The sequence below is a fragment of the Anomaloglossus baeobatrachus genome, chromosome 1 (assembly GCF_048569485.1).
Source record: "Anomaloglossus baeobatrachus isolate aAnoBae1 chromosome 1, aAnoBae1.hap1, whole genome shotgun sequence".
NCBI lineage: Eukaryota > Metazoa > Chordata > Amphibia > Anura > Aromobatidae > Anomaloglossus > Anomaloglossus baeobatrachus.
In genome coordinates, this window is record NC_134353.1 from 626,772,557 (window position 1) to 626,791,409 (window position 18,853).

An 18,853-nucleotide genomic window follows, 5' to 3' on the forward strand; every position below is an offset into this window, starting at 1 on the left:
AGACATTTCATGGGAGTGGCAGTGGTGCCTGAAGGGACCTATGGGTGTCTTTTCCACTTATGATCACATCAGTGTTAGAAATGGAATATGATAGGTGTGTGGGACGTGTTACAGATTTATATTGGGACTCATATTACACCATAATGCTGTCAGTATCAAGTAAAAATATGGCAGGTCATCCAGATAACATTCTTGCCATAGAGACTCTTTGACATGTGATTTACAACAGCTGTTCACTTGTAAGTTGGGTTCTTCTTTACATTACATTCATTATACAGGTAAGACATTGGCGTAACTAGCGTCTGATTGGCCCCAATGAAAAATTTGAACCTAGGCCCCCACCTGCACATTGGTCAGATGTATGCACCCTTGTAGCATTCTACATCTGGTTCACAATATCCCATGATTTCTATCTTTTATTATTATCATATTGTTTATCATTATGAGAGATGAGGGCTTTAATAGGGATATTTGGGAGAGCCAGCATCCTAGTAGGGGTGCCATATCTCGTCTTAATCTAGGGGGCCAAGCTCCACGGCTAGGCAGTTCCAGCTCTTAAGGTACCGTCACACATAACGAGATCGCTAGCGAGATGGCTGCTGAGTCACGGTTTCCGTGACGCAATAGCGATCCCGTTAGCGATCTTGTTATGTGTGACACCTACCAGTGATCAGGCCCCTGCTGTGAGATTCCTAGTCGTTGCAGAATGGTCCAGGCCATTTTCTTCAAAGGCGATGTCCTGCTGGGCAGGACCTATCGCTGTGTTTGACACTGTGTGACAGGCTCACAGTGACTGCTGAGATCGTTATACAGGTCGCTACTGCGACCTGTATTGTTCCTGCATCGCTGGTAAGATCTGACTGTGTGACGTCTCACCTGCGACCTCCCAGCGACTTACCTGCGATCCCTATAAGGTCACATCGTTTTCGGGATCGCTGGTAAGTCGTTGTGTGTGATTGGGCCTTTAGTTTAGGTGATATTCAGGGTTAATGGGGTTGCCTGGAATTATATCAACAGATTTTATGTTCGCACTAGTGAGCAGTAAAATCACTGAAATGGATGGAAAAAGTGCTCAAATGGAATGGGAACAGGATGTGGAACGTTGCTGCTGGGGACAATGTTGTCAGAGTATTACGCCACTTTTACAAACTGACAATAAAACATATCAAACCGAAGATAACATGGATTTTACAGGAAAGAAAATGTTAGGAAACATTCTTTCCTGTATAATAACTTATATATAAGGCAAATTTAAAAAAAAAGAGAAAAAACCTCATATGCCCTTTAGGCTATGTTCACACGTAGCATTGTTTTTGCCCTCTCATTGCTTTCAATTTTTGAAAAACCATTGCAAAAATGCTGAAAGAATTGACATGCTCCTTCGTTCAAAAAAGCAGCAGTTTTCCATTTCAGTAAGGCAAAAAAAGGAGTTGTGTGCATGAGATTTCTCAATTTTTTCCCATTTGTAAAGAGTGGGACTCCTAGACTGGTAAAGCCTATGCACTATATGGAAGTACTTCCAAAAATTAGAAGGCGGCACTGCAATACACCATGGAACACACACACAAAAAAAAAGGGAGCCAGCACGATCTGAAATTGGCATGCATCATATAAAAGGTGCAAATTCACAGATTTATTCCAACTGTACTACAATAAAAAATGAGATTTTTAGCAAATAATTGATCAATTCTTTGAGCCACCCCTGCCAACGTCACGGCAAATCTCAATAAGGGGGTCCTACACTATATTATGTATTTCATGTGCCATGCGGCCTCCTAGATGAAGTTAAAAGCAGAACCATAATGGAGCACACATACCTGTAACTTGTATATATAACCGCTTCTATGTTGCAAAAGAGTCAATTATGGATAGAGGCCAGCCCAGGTCCCAGCATGTGGAGCAAGCTCTACACATACTATTGAACACACATAGAGTAGGGCCTCAGAAAATATTTACATTTTGAAGGAGTAGGACTTCTGTGGTCAACAACAAATAGTCCCAGATTCCAGACCACTACTCAGGGTACAAGTGGCACAACAAGGACCTTCAAGCATCCAACTTTGATTTTGCTCTAGCTAAGGTGGACTTGTTATTTTTGTGCCAACTCAGGGCATCAGGCAGCCCTAAGGCTTTAAGTAGATACTGGGAAGGTCCACTTAACATCCAACACATGGACAAGTATTTGTGGCCAGGGTGGCCTCATTTGAATAATGCACACTGAGTAAACCTTGTGGAGGCTGGGACAGATTTGGACCCTGGGACTGCACATGTGCAACCGATGCTTGCGGGCCCTACTTTCATTAGGGTTATCCCTATCTCCTACACCAGTTGCTGCACCCTCACCTCCTCCATCTCCGAATTTTCATTATCATCTCTGACTGCATTGTCCATATCAGTCATAACTCATAACCTGTAAACACTGCAGCACTGCCTTAGTGAAGGGGCAACAGGCTCTGGTGAGACTAATTTCTTTAGGTGACAAACAGCACATTTCCGCAGAGTTTCTGAAAGGTATAACAGACCAAACAGAACTGTGACTTTAACTACTTAATCTACAACTAGGCATCTGTGATAATGGTCAAACTATTGGCGGCTCTAAAGCTTGGCAAGTTGCACATGAACCAGGCATGGCCAATAGGCTTAACTTAGTGTTGCAGAGCTTTCTGAAAACCTACCCAGATTTCCTTAGCTCTTTGTGAAAGTACACTGTGATGCGCCCATTTCCACAGGTCAGCTACAGCTGCCGCTAGTCTGGTAGTGATGCAACAGCACTTTCAAGTGCCACCTCATGGACTGGTGTGCGACATGACCACGTGCTGAAACTCCACATTACACATGTTAGCAAGACTTTGTAAGCAGCAGAGGGCAGTAGTTGAATACCAGCTACAACATGCCTGTCTCTATTCCGCTTAGCCTCTGCACATAACAAACAACAGGTGGGCATGGATATCTGACATCTGTGAGGTTGGAAAAGGCTTTGAGGAATCAACCAAGATGGGGAGCAGCGATGGCTCCATAATTAGCGTAACCATCCTGATTATGTATCTACTTAAATGCTCGCTGCTCACAATTAAAGAGGAAGCATTGCATGTGGACCAGATGAAATGGAGAAAGTACGCAAGGTGCTACCTGCTTTCATATGCTGAGTGCCTGCCCTGCAAATATTCTCTGAGGTTTTCTGCAACCTCATTGCGGCAGCCATCCGACAGTACTCAGTCAGCAGCCCCCCACAATATTTCTCGGTGCATCGTCCTTGCCTTACACCAGCATGTGTACCATAACATCACCTGTGCCCTGACCAACGAACTTAGTTTGCAGCGGCAGTATAGATATAGTAGAATTTCAAAGCAATATACTCTAACTATATGCTTTTAATTCAAAATTATCCCTTCTCTGGCAGCTATTTTTACACTACAGCTAATAGTGATATCAATAAAAAAGGGAATAGATGTAAGACTTAAAAGAACTTTTGGTTTTCAGTTGCAGCAGCAAGGGCTGTAAGGCTAGAATCCCTGCCTACATGCCTCTCTAATATACTATTCCTTTTCCAGCAGCTAGCCTTAGGGTACCTTCACACTTAGGGTACCTTCACACTTAGCGATGCAGCAGCGATCCGACCAGCGATCTGACCTGGTCAGGATCGCTGCTGCATCGCTACATGGTCGCTGGTGAGCTGTCAAACAGGCAGATCTCACCAGCGACCAGTGAACAGCCTCCAGCCAGCAGCGACGTGCAAGCGACGCTGCGCTTGCACGGAGCCGCCGTCTGGAAGCTGCGGAGACTGGTAACTAAGGTAAACATCGGGTATGGTTACCCGATGTTTACATTAGTTACCAGCGCACACCGCTTAGCTGTGTGTGCAGGGAGCAGGAGCCGCGCACACTGAGCGCTGGCTCCTTGCTCTCCTAGCTGCTGTACACATCGGGTTAATTAACCCGATGTGTACAGCAGCTACATGTGCAGAGAGCAGGGAGCCGCGCACACTGCTTTTCGCTTGCTCCTTGCTCTCCTAGCTGCTGTACACATCGGGTTAATTAACCCGATGTGTAATGCAGCTACATGTGCAGAGAGCCGGAGCCGGCAGCACAGGCAGCGTGAGAGCTGCAGAGGCTGGTAACTAAGGTAAATATCGGGTAACCACCTTGGTTACCCGATGTTTATCTTGGTTACAAGCTTACCTCAACTGTCAGACGCCCGCTCCTGCTCCCTGCTCGCTTCATTTGTCGCTCTCTCGCTGTCACACACAGCGATCTGTGTGTCACAGCGGGAGAGCGCCTTTGAAGAAAACGAACCAGGGCTGTGTGTAACGAGCAGCGATCTCGCAGCAGGGGCCAGATCGCTGCTCATTGTCACACACAGCGAGATCGCTAATGAGGTCACTGCTGCGTCACAAAAAGCGTGACTCAGCAGCGATCTCGGCAGCGAGCTCGCTGTGTGTGAAGCACCCCTTACAGTAAATGCAGATAAGATCGGTATTATTATAGAATAGAAAAGATTTGAATTAGCCCTGAAAAGGACTTTTGGGATAAAGTGGCAGCAGCAATGTCTCTAAAGACCCAGTCACACACAATGACTTACCAGCGATCCCGAAAACGATGCGACCTGATAGGGATCACAGGTAAGTCGCTGGGAGGTCGCAGGTGAGATGTGACACAATCAGATCTTACCAGCGATGTAGGAACAATACAGGTGGCAGTAGCGACCTGTATAACGATCTCAGCAATCACTGTGACCCTGTCACACAGTGTCAAACACAGCGATGTGTCCTGCCCAGCAGGACATTGCCTTTGAAGAAAATGGCCTGGACCATTCTGCAATGACTAGAAATCTCACAGCAGGGGCCTGATCGCTGTAGGTGTCACACATAACAAGATCACTAACGGGATACTCAGCAGCGATCTCGCTAGCGATCTCGTTATGTGTGACGGTACCTTTAGGCTAGAATTCCTACTTTCTTACCTCTAATACACTATACTTTCTCTAGCAGTTTGACCTACACTAATTTCAGATAAGAGCAGTATTATTATAGAATAGATTTTTTATGTAGCAGCAGCAAAGTCTGTAAGGCTAGAATTCCCACCTATATGGCATTTAATACACTATCCATTCTCAAGCAGCTTGCCCTACACTAAATACAGATAAGAGCGGTATTATCATAGAATAGATTTTTTTATGTAGCAGCAGCAAGGTCTGTAAGGCTAGAAGGGATTCTAAGGCGGGCTTTGCACGTTGCGACATCGCAAGCCGATGCTGCGATGTCGCACGCGATAGTCCCCGCCCCCGTCGCAGGTACGATATCGTGTGATAGCTGGCGTAGCGAAAATTATCGCTACGCTAGCTTGACATGCACTCACCTGCCCTGCGACCGTCGTTCTGGCCGGCGACCCGCCTCCTTCCTAAGGGGCGGGTCGTGCGGTGTCATAGCGACGTCACACGGCAGGCGGCCAATAGTGGCAGAGGGGCAGAGATGAGCAGGATGTAAACATCCCGCCCACCTCCTTCCTTCCGTAGAGCCGCCAGCGACAGGTAAGGTGAAGTTCCTCGCTCCTGCGGCGTAACACACAGCGATGTGTGCTGCCGCAGGAACGAGGAACAGCATCGTACCATCGCTGCAGCAAAATTATGGAAAAGTCGGAGCTTGCAACGATAATACGATAATGACGCTTTTGCGCTCGTTTATCGTATCATCTAGGATTTACACACTACGACATCGCAAGTGATGCCGGATGTGCGTCACTTTCAATTTGACCCCACCGACATCGCACCTGCGATGTCGTAGTGTGGAAAGCCGCCCTAAGGCTCTACTTGCCTCTAATATATATCCCTTCTCCAGCAGCTTGCCCTACACTAAATGCAGATACGAGCGGTATTATTATTCAGTAGAATAGAATAGATTTTTATGTAGCAGCAGCAAGGTCTGTAAGGCTAGAATCCCTACCTACATGTCTTTAATACATTATCCCTTCTTCAACAGCTTGCCCTACAATAATTGCAGCTAAGAGCAGTATTATTATAGAATAGATTTGAATTAGCCCTGGAAAGGACTTTTGGGTTAACACAGCAGCAAGGTCTGTAAGGCTAAAATCCCTGCCAACATGCGTCTAATACACTATCCTTTCTCCAGCAGCTTTCACTACACTAAATGCAGATAATAGTGATATTAGTAGAGAATAGAATAGATAGAATAACTGTGAATTAGCCCTGAAAAGAACTTTTGGGTTAACGTAGCAGCAGCAAGGTCTGTTTGGCTGAAATCCCTGCCTACATGCCTCTAATACACTATCCGTTCTCCAAGAGCTAGCCCTACAGTATATGCAAATAAGGGTGGTATTATTATAGAATAAAATGGATTTTTTTTTTGTAGCAGCAGCAAGGTCTTTAAGGCTACAATTCCTACCTTCAAGCCTCTAATACACTATTCCCACTCCAAAACCTAATCAGACACTAAAAGCAAACTAAAAGCAGTATTATTAGAGAATATAATCTATTTAAATTAATCTTAAAAATGACTATTGGTTGTACATGTTAGCAGCATAGTCTGTAAGGCTAGAATCACTGCCAACATTTCTGTAATATACTATCCCTACACCATAAGCTACCCCTACGCTAATTGAAGTCTAAGAGTGGTATTAGTATATAATAGAATTTATTACAATTAGCCCTGAAAAGTACTGTTGGTTTAATGTTGAATAATCAGGTACTGTCATACTGGGTAAAGCATCAATTGTGGCACTTTACCTGGCTCATCCTGATTGCCCTAATGTGGTGGCAATCAGGGTAATATATGGGGTTGATGTTTGCTATGATTTGGAAAAATCACTGCTGCCATCAATCCTTAGGTTGGTAATTGTCACTCATATTTTGATACACAGCCAAGATAACGCACACAGCTGGGAGATGCAGCCTGTAGCTGTCTGCTTTATTTGAGCTGGGTGTCAATGTTTCTCATGTACAGCACCATGGAATCAATGGTGCTCTATAAATAAATAAATAATAATAATAATAATAATCTATGGGGGACCCTACATATTTTTTTTCCAATTGTTTACTTATTTTTACACTCCACTCCTGTTCCAGACAGCTAGTGTGAGGGCAACCAATCAAAGACGCCAGCACAGAGGGTGGGAGGGAGAAGCAGGATTTCAACTAATCACAGATGCCAGCACAGAGAAGGGAAAGCAGTGCATATTAATAAAGGTTAATGAGTGTACCAGGAAGTAGTGTGATGGGGAAACTCGATAAGTATAATTCTCCTGATTTAATGACCGGAAGTCTTTTTTCTCACTGTGCTTCCCTATCACAGCAATGCTTGTAGCAAAGATGGCTACAGCAGGCAATCCCAGCTTTTTTAGTGGCTGAAAATCAGGAGGCAAACATGAAGGGAGGAGACTCAACACTCATGAGGCGAACACCAAAATGCTCGATGAGTAACGGATATTGTGAATACTTTAATATTAGTGTGAGTAACAAATAGTGCCGATTATATTCGCTCATCATTATTAAGGATTCCTTCAAAATGTACCATAAATTGTTAAAATTTGGTTACCCTGTTAATATAACATCCTTTTATAGCCTCATGTACTCTGCATGACTTATACATAATTATAAGCAGGGAACAGTGGTTGGTGTTCCAGGACAGGAACTCACAGTAGTTATGATATATTTTAGCACCAAGTGAGATAAATTAAAACGTAACCTTTATTCTATATATTTAAAAATCGTGTAGTGCCTAAACAATATTAAAATACTGCAGGGTTTGACCCTGTAGGTCACACATGCACACTGCCTGAGACTATGTGCAGTTTACTAAATAACCTGAGATTATGTCCCTTGGGTGAGGTGATAAGAGGGACAGCCTAGAAAAATGTGTTGGAAACAGTTTATATCATAGCCATCACTATCAATAGATAGTATACATACAGTGAATAAGAGACAGTGGTCCTACTTATTCACTATGCTTAGGCCAAAATGAAGCAGGTTAAATGTACAGTATGTATGGCTCCACCAATAGCACCCCATGCATAGAAACGTACATTTTCCTCATCCCTGTTAGCAACACATACATTTAGGCAAAAAAAGAAAGATCTCACCCATTCAGTCAATCTTTTAGTGCCCATCACAGCATTTCTTGTTAACAGCCAGAGTCAGAGGAGGCTTTAAATCCAGAGTGGGATAAACTCACCCTAACCCCCATTGACTCTCGTCCTTACAAGGACAGTCCACAGCTAGACCTATTAACCGTCCCTGCAAACAAAGCCCAACATGCCTCCCAAATATATATATATGACTTATACATACCAAAATATTATTTATGTATACACCAGTAAAACCACATACATCATTCACTATGCCCCTAGATAAATTCCTTAAGAGGAACAGTTTGTAAAATGAGTTCACTGGTGCAGGGTTTCTCCAATCCTGGCACCCTAAGGCTTCTGCTGATCTGACAGAGTACATGTATATCATTCCAGTAAAAATTTGAATTCCAAGATGGCACTTCTTAATTTCTCAGCTGTGCAATCTGTCCAAAATGCTAATTTCCAAACACATGTTGAGGTACTGGCATAGCCTTGAGAATTTGGGTAACACATTGTGAAGTCCATTATTTTCTACTACCCATTGCGAAAACGACAAATTTTGTAGAAAAAAAACCTTTTTTTTTCTTTTCACATCTTATCAAATACTGTGACACTCTGGTGGGCTCAAAATAGTCAACAATCCCTAAATAAATTTTAAGGGTTTTAGTTATAGGGTTCACTTATGTAAAGTTCACCCTATTCTGAAAACCTCTAGGTCTCTGCTAATAAGCAGTGATGAATGAGCACTAAAGTGCCAGTGCTCATTACTCAAACTGAGCAGGTCCGACTCTCTAACCCACTCAATTCAAGTAACGACTATAATGGAAGTCTTTGGAGAACTCGAGCATTTTTATGGTAGATCCCTCTAGAGGGCTGAGGAGCCTGAAAAAATGCATATGGGGGAGATGCATGAAAGCAATTCTGACTCCCAGGACACTGCTGGGAAGTTAATAATGAAATCATTATTAAAAAAAAGGGTGGGTCCCCCCAATTTTTGATAACCAGCCAAAGGAGAACTATCTGCTTTACCTTGACTGGTTATCAAATACAGTGGGGGATCCATGCTGTTTTTTATGATTATTTATTACATTAAACCAGCCTAAAAACATCCTTTATTGCCACATTAAAGGCGCTAAAGGGTGCAAGTGCAAAAACCCATCCTATATGCATGCTTTATGCTAAGCTAATAAACTGCTAAGCTGCTTTAAGCTAAGTTGTCTCTCCTACATCAATTCTCCCTGAACTGCAGTGTGCCCAGCATCTTTCCCCGGGACTCATATAAGACCCCTTGCTATGATGTGGCCAGTCAATCACAGTAACGCTAGTAGTCAACATGGCTATGGTATTACTGGGACTGGCATCTCCGGATGTTTAGTGGCTTAAAACATGCGGGGCAGGGACTCAAGCATTGCGCTCGAGTATCTGCGATACTCAACCGAGTATGGAGTATGATCGAGCACACCTATGCTTGATCGAGTATCAAGCAGTGCAGAGCATGCTCACTCATTACTACTGTTAAGAGATAGAACTTTTATGCAATTTCAGCAATATCTGCAGTCTAAGATGGTGCTTCTCCCTTTCTGCGCTCTACCATGTGCCCAAAAACTAATTTCCAACTACATATTGGGGTATTGGTGTTGACATGGGAATTTTCGTTACAAACTCTAGCATCCTTTTTCTCCTACTGCTCCTTAAGAAAATAAACAAATTGAGGCTAAAAGACCATTGTTAAAAAAAAAATTAAATATTTTAAGTTATTTTTTAATTTTCACGTCTCAGATTTCTAAAACGCTGTGAAACACTATTAGAAATAATAAAAAGGTTTTTATGCTCAGCACAATACTAAATGATTGAAATACCTGTGGCATATATCAATCCAGAAAGGACTCCATGGTAATAAACCAAAAGAAAAAAGGAAATTCCAAATCTTGATAAATATAATCACCTTTTATTGATGTGCATCCATATTATAGCAGGAAAACATATCCAAACATGTTTCAGGCTTCCTCCCTTGAACACTGGATCATTTAGTACAGCCCAATTTCAGTTTCCAGACCAGCTGTGCGCGCAAACAGTAGGTTCTGGCCACATATGGGGTATGAACGTGCTTTGGAGAAATTGTTTTATAATTTTTGGGGCCTGTTTTTTTCCTACTAATCCTGTGAAAATGAAAAATGTGGGGCAAAAACAAACTCTTGGTAAAAGAAAATACAATTTGTCATTTTTATATCCTGATGTTATGTTTTGTGAAGATCCTTTGGGTTCCAATATGGCTACTACACCAATAAAAGGATTCCCAGCCGTGTACCCAAACAATAGATACTGAAATATCCAGATTAAATTGTTTGACAAATGTTAAATGAAATGTTAAATGACAAATTAAAGGCTAAAGCAATATTTTATTTAATAGAATGTAATTTTTATTTTTTTTAATTCCACTCTGCCTTAATTCCTGTGAAACACCTGAAGAGTAAACACATTTCCTGAATGGTGTTTTAAATATTTAAAGGGTCATAGTTTTTAAGATGATATTACTTTTTGAAATTTCCTGAAATTTAGGCCCCTCAAAGTCACTTTATATCTTATACGTCTATTAAAAAGTTGATTTTACAAATTTAGCTAAAAAGAAAATAAGGCACTGGAGCAGTGGTAAATTTTCTGGGTTGTTGATGTATCAGATTGGTTATTGTTTTTTTTAACATATTAACTTTTTTGGTTATGCCTTAATTAAATTATTTTCTCATAACTTTCTATAATAGGCGCAGAGCCATCATTGTATTCAATGCCAATGGACACTGACGTATATCGTGGAATATATGAAGATCCCGATGAACTAAGGGCTCAAACAGTGAAAATTAAAAGAGAACAACTTTCTTTGGATGATATTGAACTTGGTTCTGGAAACTTTGGAACTGTGAAAAAAGGGACTTTAAGAATGACAAAGTAGGTATCAAAGACCTATTACTGTATACCCCTTTTTAATAAATACTAAACGTTTGTCTATAAAAGTTTAGCCCTATATGCTTTTTTTATGCTTAAACGTGATGTACACAGGTGCTTTGTGCCAATGTACCGATTCAATATATACAAGTCCTTGATATAAAACCAGGCTTCTTCCTTCATGTGATTTTAGGAGCTCTAAATTTTTTATCTTGTCGGCTATTAAAATACTTTTTGCCTATTTTTTTTCATACATGGGGCCTAAATTTCATGTTACTTACAAGTTTATATTTAAAGAAAAAAAGAAATATATGCTGATTTTTTTTATATTATATTTTTCTCAATAGGAAAAGTTCCACTGAAATATATTTTAAATTGTGTTCCCTTTTCTATTACAATTAGCAGGAGAACTAAACTATAAATTTTGAATATCATACATTGAAGAAAATAATTGAAAACATAGAAAATATATATGTTTTCTGTTTCTGATTTTTGTACCCTAAAACAGAAGTACAAAATTACATGATTTCAGCTACACTTTTTAACAATAAAAAATTCCTATGTTTTCTGCAAAAAAAAAGAAAAAAAAAAAGATTTTAGAAAGCAACATTCCAGAAAACAACATTTTAGACATAAAGGCCTTGAGATCAGTTCATAAAGGCTTAAATTACAAAAGAAAAAAAAAATTACCTAAAGTACATTAGAAGACCTTGATAAGGAAAGTAATTTTAAGATATAAGTCTCAAGTTCACTTTTTATGTACAAAAGCCTGATTTAACACAATTCTGTCGATATTTACAGATCTGAAAGAAAAGTCGCAATTAAAATTCTTAAAAATGAAGGCAATGATCCCTCGGTTCAAGAAGAACTTTTGAGAGAAGCTACAGTGATGCAGCAACTGGATAACCCGTACATTGTCAGAATGATTGGCATTTGTGAAGCTGAATTTTGGATGTTGGTTATGGAGTTGGCAGAGCTTGGACCCCTGAATAAATATTTGACTAAAAACAGGTATTTAAAGAAAATAATTAGGTTATTCTAAACTTCATCATTCGCATATTGATACCAGGAGCTATTGTGCCTAGTTATACCTATATTAGACTTGCAGTACATCTGTGCACTCATTGAGGGATAAAATCTTTTTCCCATAGAGTTTTACATTGTTGTCTCTCTTTCAGAATCATCAACTATATGACACAATTAAAGTAGATAAAATACCATTAGCAATTTTATCACTTGTTATTCTCATATCTGCTAGATCTTTCACTATGGACTATAAATAACATTCTAACTTTATTCTAAAAGTCATTACTAAATTTAGAATCTATAGATTTACAGTCATGAAAACCACATAAATATAATACAATATAAAATAATTTATTGACTTACAATAAAATGAGGCTCAAAGTGAAGACTACAAGGAGAAGAACACATAAATGAATGCAATATTACAAATCTCTATTAAAATATATAAAAGACTAAATACCATGACTTCAATATGCATAATCAATATGAAGAACGTCTGTTAAGAACACTGGTATACAGTGATTTTGGTGCCAACAATGTCAGAGCGGTTTTACATTGAGTTTATGGTGCTGATTAAGAATATGACTTTGATTTTGCCAGATTGGCTCTAGTTTATAGGATCTTGATAAGTTAATTAATTACCAAAGGTAATACATTGAAAATTATTCAGAATTGCAAGAATATTATTATTATTTTTTTATAGCTAAGTAGTAAACAGTCTAAAATCAGTGACAGGAAAAACTTATATATGATTTAATTAATTTTTTAATATTAATTAGTTATTAATTGTTATTAATGCTTGAAAAAAACTCTGTTTATGCAATTTCCTTTTATATGGATCATTAAGACGATTATGTTGAAAACTCCAACAGTAGTCTGCCATTATGTGTATGCTCCATCTGCTTGGATATCTCTCCTCCATCACCTTCGTAATCTGGCAGAATCTATCGCCTTGTTACCCTTTGAAGTCTCCAAGGTTATCTGGAAATCTATTTAAATGGCTATGGAGTACATCTTTATGCTCATATTATCTCCTAAATTTTTGAAGTCAGCAAGTATATCTTACAAAGATTCTTCATAATTGTCTGCTCTATCATTATCCAAGTAGTTCTTCACAACAGAGACAAGACTCTTAGGGTATGTGCGCACTAGGCGTTTTTTTTCACGCTGCGTTTTTATGTGCGTTTTTGTCGGCTAAAAAACGCGACAAAAACGCATGTGTTTTTACCGCGATTTGGTGCGTTTTTTGCTGCGTTTTTGCTCACTGCGTTTTTAATCAGTGCACAATGCCATTAAAGATTGTTGATGAAAAAAAAAAAGGTCTGATGTCATTTCCTTCTTCAAAATGTTCATTGTATGCAGGAGAGCAGACAGCTGCAGAACTAGTGTATGCAGGAGAGCAGACAGCAGCTGCAGAACTACAAGGCTCAGCATCCTCCATCCAGGACTGTATGCAGGAGTTTTTTGCCCAAAAAGAAAAAAAAATGACATGGGCTTCGCTATATTTTTGTATGCTAGCCAGGTACAGCAGGCAGGTACAGGCTGCCCCCAATCCCCAGCTGCCTATTTGTACCCGGCTGGGAATCAAAAATATAGGGAAGCCCTTTTTTTTTTTATTTCATGAATTTCAAGAAATAATTAAAAAAAAAAATGACATAGGCTTCGCCCAATTTTTGAGTCCAGCCAGGTACAACTAGGCAGCTGAGGATTGGAATCCACAGTGCAGAGTGCCCAAGCTTTCTGGGCACCTCCGCTGCGAATTGCAGTCCGCAGCCACCCCAGAAAATGGCGCTTTCATAGAAGCGCCATCTTCTGGCGCTGTATCCAACTCTTCCAGCTACCCTGGTGACTGTGGCTCGCTGGGTAATAATGGAGTTAGGGCTAGCTGTATATTATCAGCTGGCCCTAAGCCCAAAATTCATGGTGTCACGCCAATATTAGACATGGCCACCATGAATTTCTAGTAATGATAAAAAAAAAACACAACACAGAAAAATATTTTTATTAGAAATAAAACACAACACAATTAGTGACTCCATCTTTATTGAAATAAAGAACCCCCCTCCGCAGTAATCCTGGGTCAAGGGTCCCGCGCCGTCCAATCCGGATCCAATATCATCTGATCGGTTTGCTGGAAGGCAAAGCGATCAGATGATGTGTCAGGTTAAAGGACATGAATCACATCACACATCTGCTGATTGTATAAAAGCCGATTATGCAATCAGATGATGCATCAGTGCAAAAAAAGGAATCCTCTTCCTGTACACGTCACTTTACTGCCCACCCCTTGTGTTTATAGCTGCGTTTTTAGTCATAGAAACGCAGCTATATGCATTTTTCATTGCGTTGTTGAACATCTCATTGAACTCAATGGGTGAAAAACGCAGTGAAAAACGCAGAAATAATTGACATGCTGCATTTTTGTGGTCACCACAAAAACACAGCTACCAAAAAACGCTGTGTGCGGACAGCACTTATGAAAACCCATAGACATTGCTGGGGAAGCAATGTCACTACGTTTTCAGCACAAAAATGCGGTTAAAAATGCAGCAAAAACACCTAGTGCGCACAAGGCCTTAAAGACCAAAGTCTCAGTGTCATTTATATTGTAAAATTGGAATTGTTAATCAGTTTACGAATGTGAGGACCATCAAAGATTCAAGCTTTTAGTTTTTCCATGCTCAATCCAGGGAATGATCCACAAATAAATTACCTAATTTGTCCAAAGAACTAACAAATTGCTTCATAAATCTAGCTTAATATGAAGCAGAGGGAGAATGTTTTTGTTCTTGTCCATCAGCAGTTTGTTGATGACATTTGCAGCACCAAAAATCATTTCTTCCCTTGTATGCCATGACACTTTTGTCCATTGACCTTGCTTTGCCTTGCAGTTCTGGAGGCACATAAAGCATGGGTATTTTCGAATATCTATTTTCAAATACAAATCAACCACTGATGTTCACGATAACAGACTATCTGTAATATGATTTTTACATTTTTATATTGTTACCAATGTGCAAGAGAACACATTTCAAGATTGTAATGGGGCTGTCGATTAACAGCTGCTAGTCTTTTGGTCCATATTCCATTAGTTCCAGTTGAGGTACAATTCATGGGATATCATTACAGTATACAAATTCTTCCTCTTGGTTGAAATATGGGAGAAGCCTCGCTTCTCTTTTACGATAGGCTGTAATTTTAAGTCTGGACAATAAAAGTTCAGATGCTGGCTCGGACACATTTAGGTCTCGAATCAGGTCATTGTGTTCTTTTTTAGCTTAATGGTTGAGGACTCAAAGAGCTTACTAGTAAACACTGGTATGGGAACGCCATTGCCATGTGGAATAGGTCATTTTGTTGATTCCAAATCTAGATAATCCAATCAAGCTTTCTTGTAATGATAACATCCTTTAATCTTTACAACACAAAATTAAAAATCATCATGCTGGTTTTTCAGTTCTCTCCATATTATTAGCATACCAAAGTTTAATTTTTCTCTTTCACCATTTATCCACTGTCATAGATGCTCCCTAAATATTTTGCAAACCATATGTGGAGTCCAAGACTTATCCTGGTCTCTAAGCTGTACTCTAAAATAATCCTGGTGTACTCGATGCACAAAGTCTGTGATATTTCTTCTTTGTTTTTCAACCATGTACTCTACACAGATGGAGCAGAATACTTCAGAATTGTTGATGCAGACCTCTTCTTGATGAAGTGATAATTTGTACATTTATTTATATTCTTATTAAGACATAACTTTTTGGGTATAAACTAAGATTGGGTTGGCAAACATTTACTGTAGCCAACTTCTTTCCTCAGCAAATTCACAGTAGAATTCTGGCTTCAAGAATTTGCTTTCATAGCATTGTAAGTCTACAAATTGTAACACAAAATAATTATATGGGATATTTCATTAGCTAAGACACTGTTAAAGAGTCAAAAGACAGACCAAAAGCTATTTCATTTGTTAGCACACACAAGTCGTATTGGGGGAATGCATTATTTTCATGGATGTCTATTACCTCTAAAACGAGAACCAAATCAGCAAAAGAAATGGAATTTTTAATTCAGCACCCTCAAATTACCCTAAAGCTATTCCAAAAATTTTGACACCTGAAAAAAATGTTTTTGGGTCGAACTGTGTAATCAACAATAAGGATTACATTTATGCATCACATCTAAAACATCATTAGTTGGAATACCGGATATTCATAAAAACTATATTGATGTACTGTCACATGCATAATCCCTAGCATTTAATGTGGGGTGTGTCTGCAAGGATTAATTTATCTCCTGTCACTGAATCCAGGCAGGCAGGATAAAAGGATTAAAGACACCATGTAACTCCGTCATCACATGATGACTTACCGCCAAGTAAGGTGAGAGACTGTGTCATCCATCAGGAACTCCTCCTGCCTGACATACGTTTCAATGTCCGCTTTTGTCAGGGGGACCCTCACATGTGCACAGCTTTCTTTTGAGTGACCCAGCCTTTTATATGGACAAAATATTAAGAAACATTGTACTCGTGTTACTGGGGATGGCCTAGATTTTAATATTCTAATCTCAGGTCTGGGACTAGAGCATGGGCTACTTTAGGGGTGAGTACATTGCATATTAAATGTCCTTTATTTCCAAGCACCCACCTTCCTAGAGTAAATAGAGAATGTCAGGTCTGGCCACCAGGGACCATCTGTTCACGTTGTGAAGCTCTAGAAGTGCCTCAAATGACACCCTCTGTATTCTCAAGGAAACCCCCCTTGGTTCTGAGGTCCTGTAATCAAAATATCTAACAGTTATGCCTTTTGTAGAGATGGCAGGCTTAAACTTTACTTTACTGCTGCTGTCTGTCATACATTTCCCTACAGTTACATATTTCCTTCACATGTGCAATCTATCAAAATTAAACAATTGTGTGGGTTTTTTTTACAAATGTAATAATAAAGTGCTTATCCATAAATGGCATGTTACTGTACAGTAGGGATGAGCGAACCCAAACTGTAAAGTTCATGTACTGTTTGCATGTTAATAAAATTTGCTGAACGGCTACATACAGCTAATCAACAAGCTTTTCAGCTGTGTGGGCACTTCCACACCCATCACAGGCATGCCGAGCACTAGCATGGCAGTGATTTGCCAGCTGTATTGCATGTGGCAGTTGGCTGTCCACTGCTGTGAACAATAAAGAAGAAAAAAAGACGTTGCCTCTCACCTATTTTTGATAACCAGTGCAGGTAAAGCAGACAAGTGCGGGCAGAAACCCTCAGCTGTCAGCTTTACGTTGACTAGTTATCAAAAATAATTTAAAAAAATGCCATTGGGTGCCTCCTATTTTTGTTAACCAGCCAAGGTAAAGCAAAAAGCTGTGGGCTGTTATTATTAGGGTAGGAAGGCCCAAACTAATTTGGCCCCTCCCAGCGTGAAAATAGCCAAACATTAGATGCACTAATTCTGGAGCTTTACCCAGCTCTTCCCAGTTGCTCTGGTGCAGTGATAATTAGGGTACTACTTTTGGGATTGATGTCAACTTTTCAGTTGGCAACAAACACAGGAGTTAGTAAAGGCTTATCAGACACCTCCATTGCTAATGCAGCAAGTATAGAGTTAAAAAACACAAACACAGGAAGAAATAAACACTCCCCCACATGCCCTTGTTTGCGAATTTACTAAAAAGGAAAGAAAAAAGCCATGAAGATTCTAAAGTAATCCACTGAATCTGACTTAGTCCGCCATGGAAGCCTGAAAGACATAAAAAGAGTGAATTAAAGAAATAAATACAAGAGACAGTCCCTCGTTCACCAATTAATTAGTTCCCCAAATACCGTTGCAGTTCCAATATAATCCATGGCAATCCCTTGATGTCCGCCGATTCTGTCATACAACCTATGGAGCCTCATTCAGAGAATGAAACTTCATAGATCACTCCCGGTCATTTCTCACGAGCGATGTTGTCAGTAACTCAGTAACGTCAACGTTCGTGAGAAATTCAGGGTCTTGTTCTACTCTAAATGTGACCCCGCTAGAGAAGTGAGGTCAGGTAAGATTAATGACATCATCACTGCTCTCTCTGGGTCTCGTGGAGGGCAGTGCGAGACCTGGAATTTCTCACAAATGGTGATGTTACTGAGTTACTGACATCACCGCTTGTGAGAAATCCCCTGTCCAAGACGGAGAAAAGGATGCCTCCCGCAGTGAAACTGTCTTTGCACATTCACAAACACCATCAGAAGCTACGTCCAGTTCCTTGTCCCAGTGCAGCTTCCAGCTGTCTCTATCCCAGGCCTTGAAACACAAGTGGTCATACGCAGCCACCCATTCACAGGCCAATTAACTAACCAGCCACATTTCTAGACTGCTTGTCTTGCAAATGTTGGTGTTTAAGCTTGTGGACAATGAGGCTTTCCTCAACCTCATGGCAGCGACCATCCGTCGATACTCGGTCCCCAGCCCTCACTATTTCTCCCGTTGTGCCGTCTCGATCTTACACAAGCAAGCACATATCCCATAGCCTTACCTGTTCCTCATAGTCATTTTGGCTAGGCCTCATACTGCCTGCATATCCTTTCCCACTTTGAGAGTCATGAATTAAGATTGTTTTCTGAATTTAAAAAAACTATTCAGAGGCTCTCCGCTCTTTATCTTTCAAAGTTTATCTGACTGCCTCCTTCTCATTTTTAACAGCCATTGCACTTTGTGCATAGCCTTTATTACTCTAGGGCTAGCTGCTGAAGAAGCGATAGTTTACCATTTTCATCATATAGACAAGGTTTCTTTCCTTATAGCCCTAGCTGTTGCAATTTAAAACC

At 40.1% G+C, this 18,853-nt stretch overlaps 1 protein-coding gene across 3 annotated transcripts in view; it reads left to right on the plus strand.

Moving 5' to 3' along the window:
- Positions 1 to 18,853, plus strand: part of SYK (spleen associated tyrosine kinase) — a 216,659-nt gene that overhangs the window by 175,367 nt on the left and 22,439 nt on the right. For all 3 annotated transcript variants that reach the window (XM_075340664.1, XM_075340656.1, XM_075340672.1), the window contains 2 exons: positions 10,838 to 11,021; positions 11,820 to 12,029. In XM_075340664.1, coding sequence (XP_075196779.1) covers positions 10,838 to 11,021; positions 11,820 to 12,029 — 394 coding nt within the window. The remainder of the gene's footprint in view (positions 1 to 10,837; positions 11,022 to 11,819; positions 12,030 to 18,853) is intronic.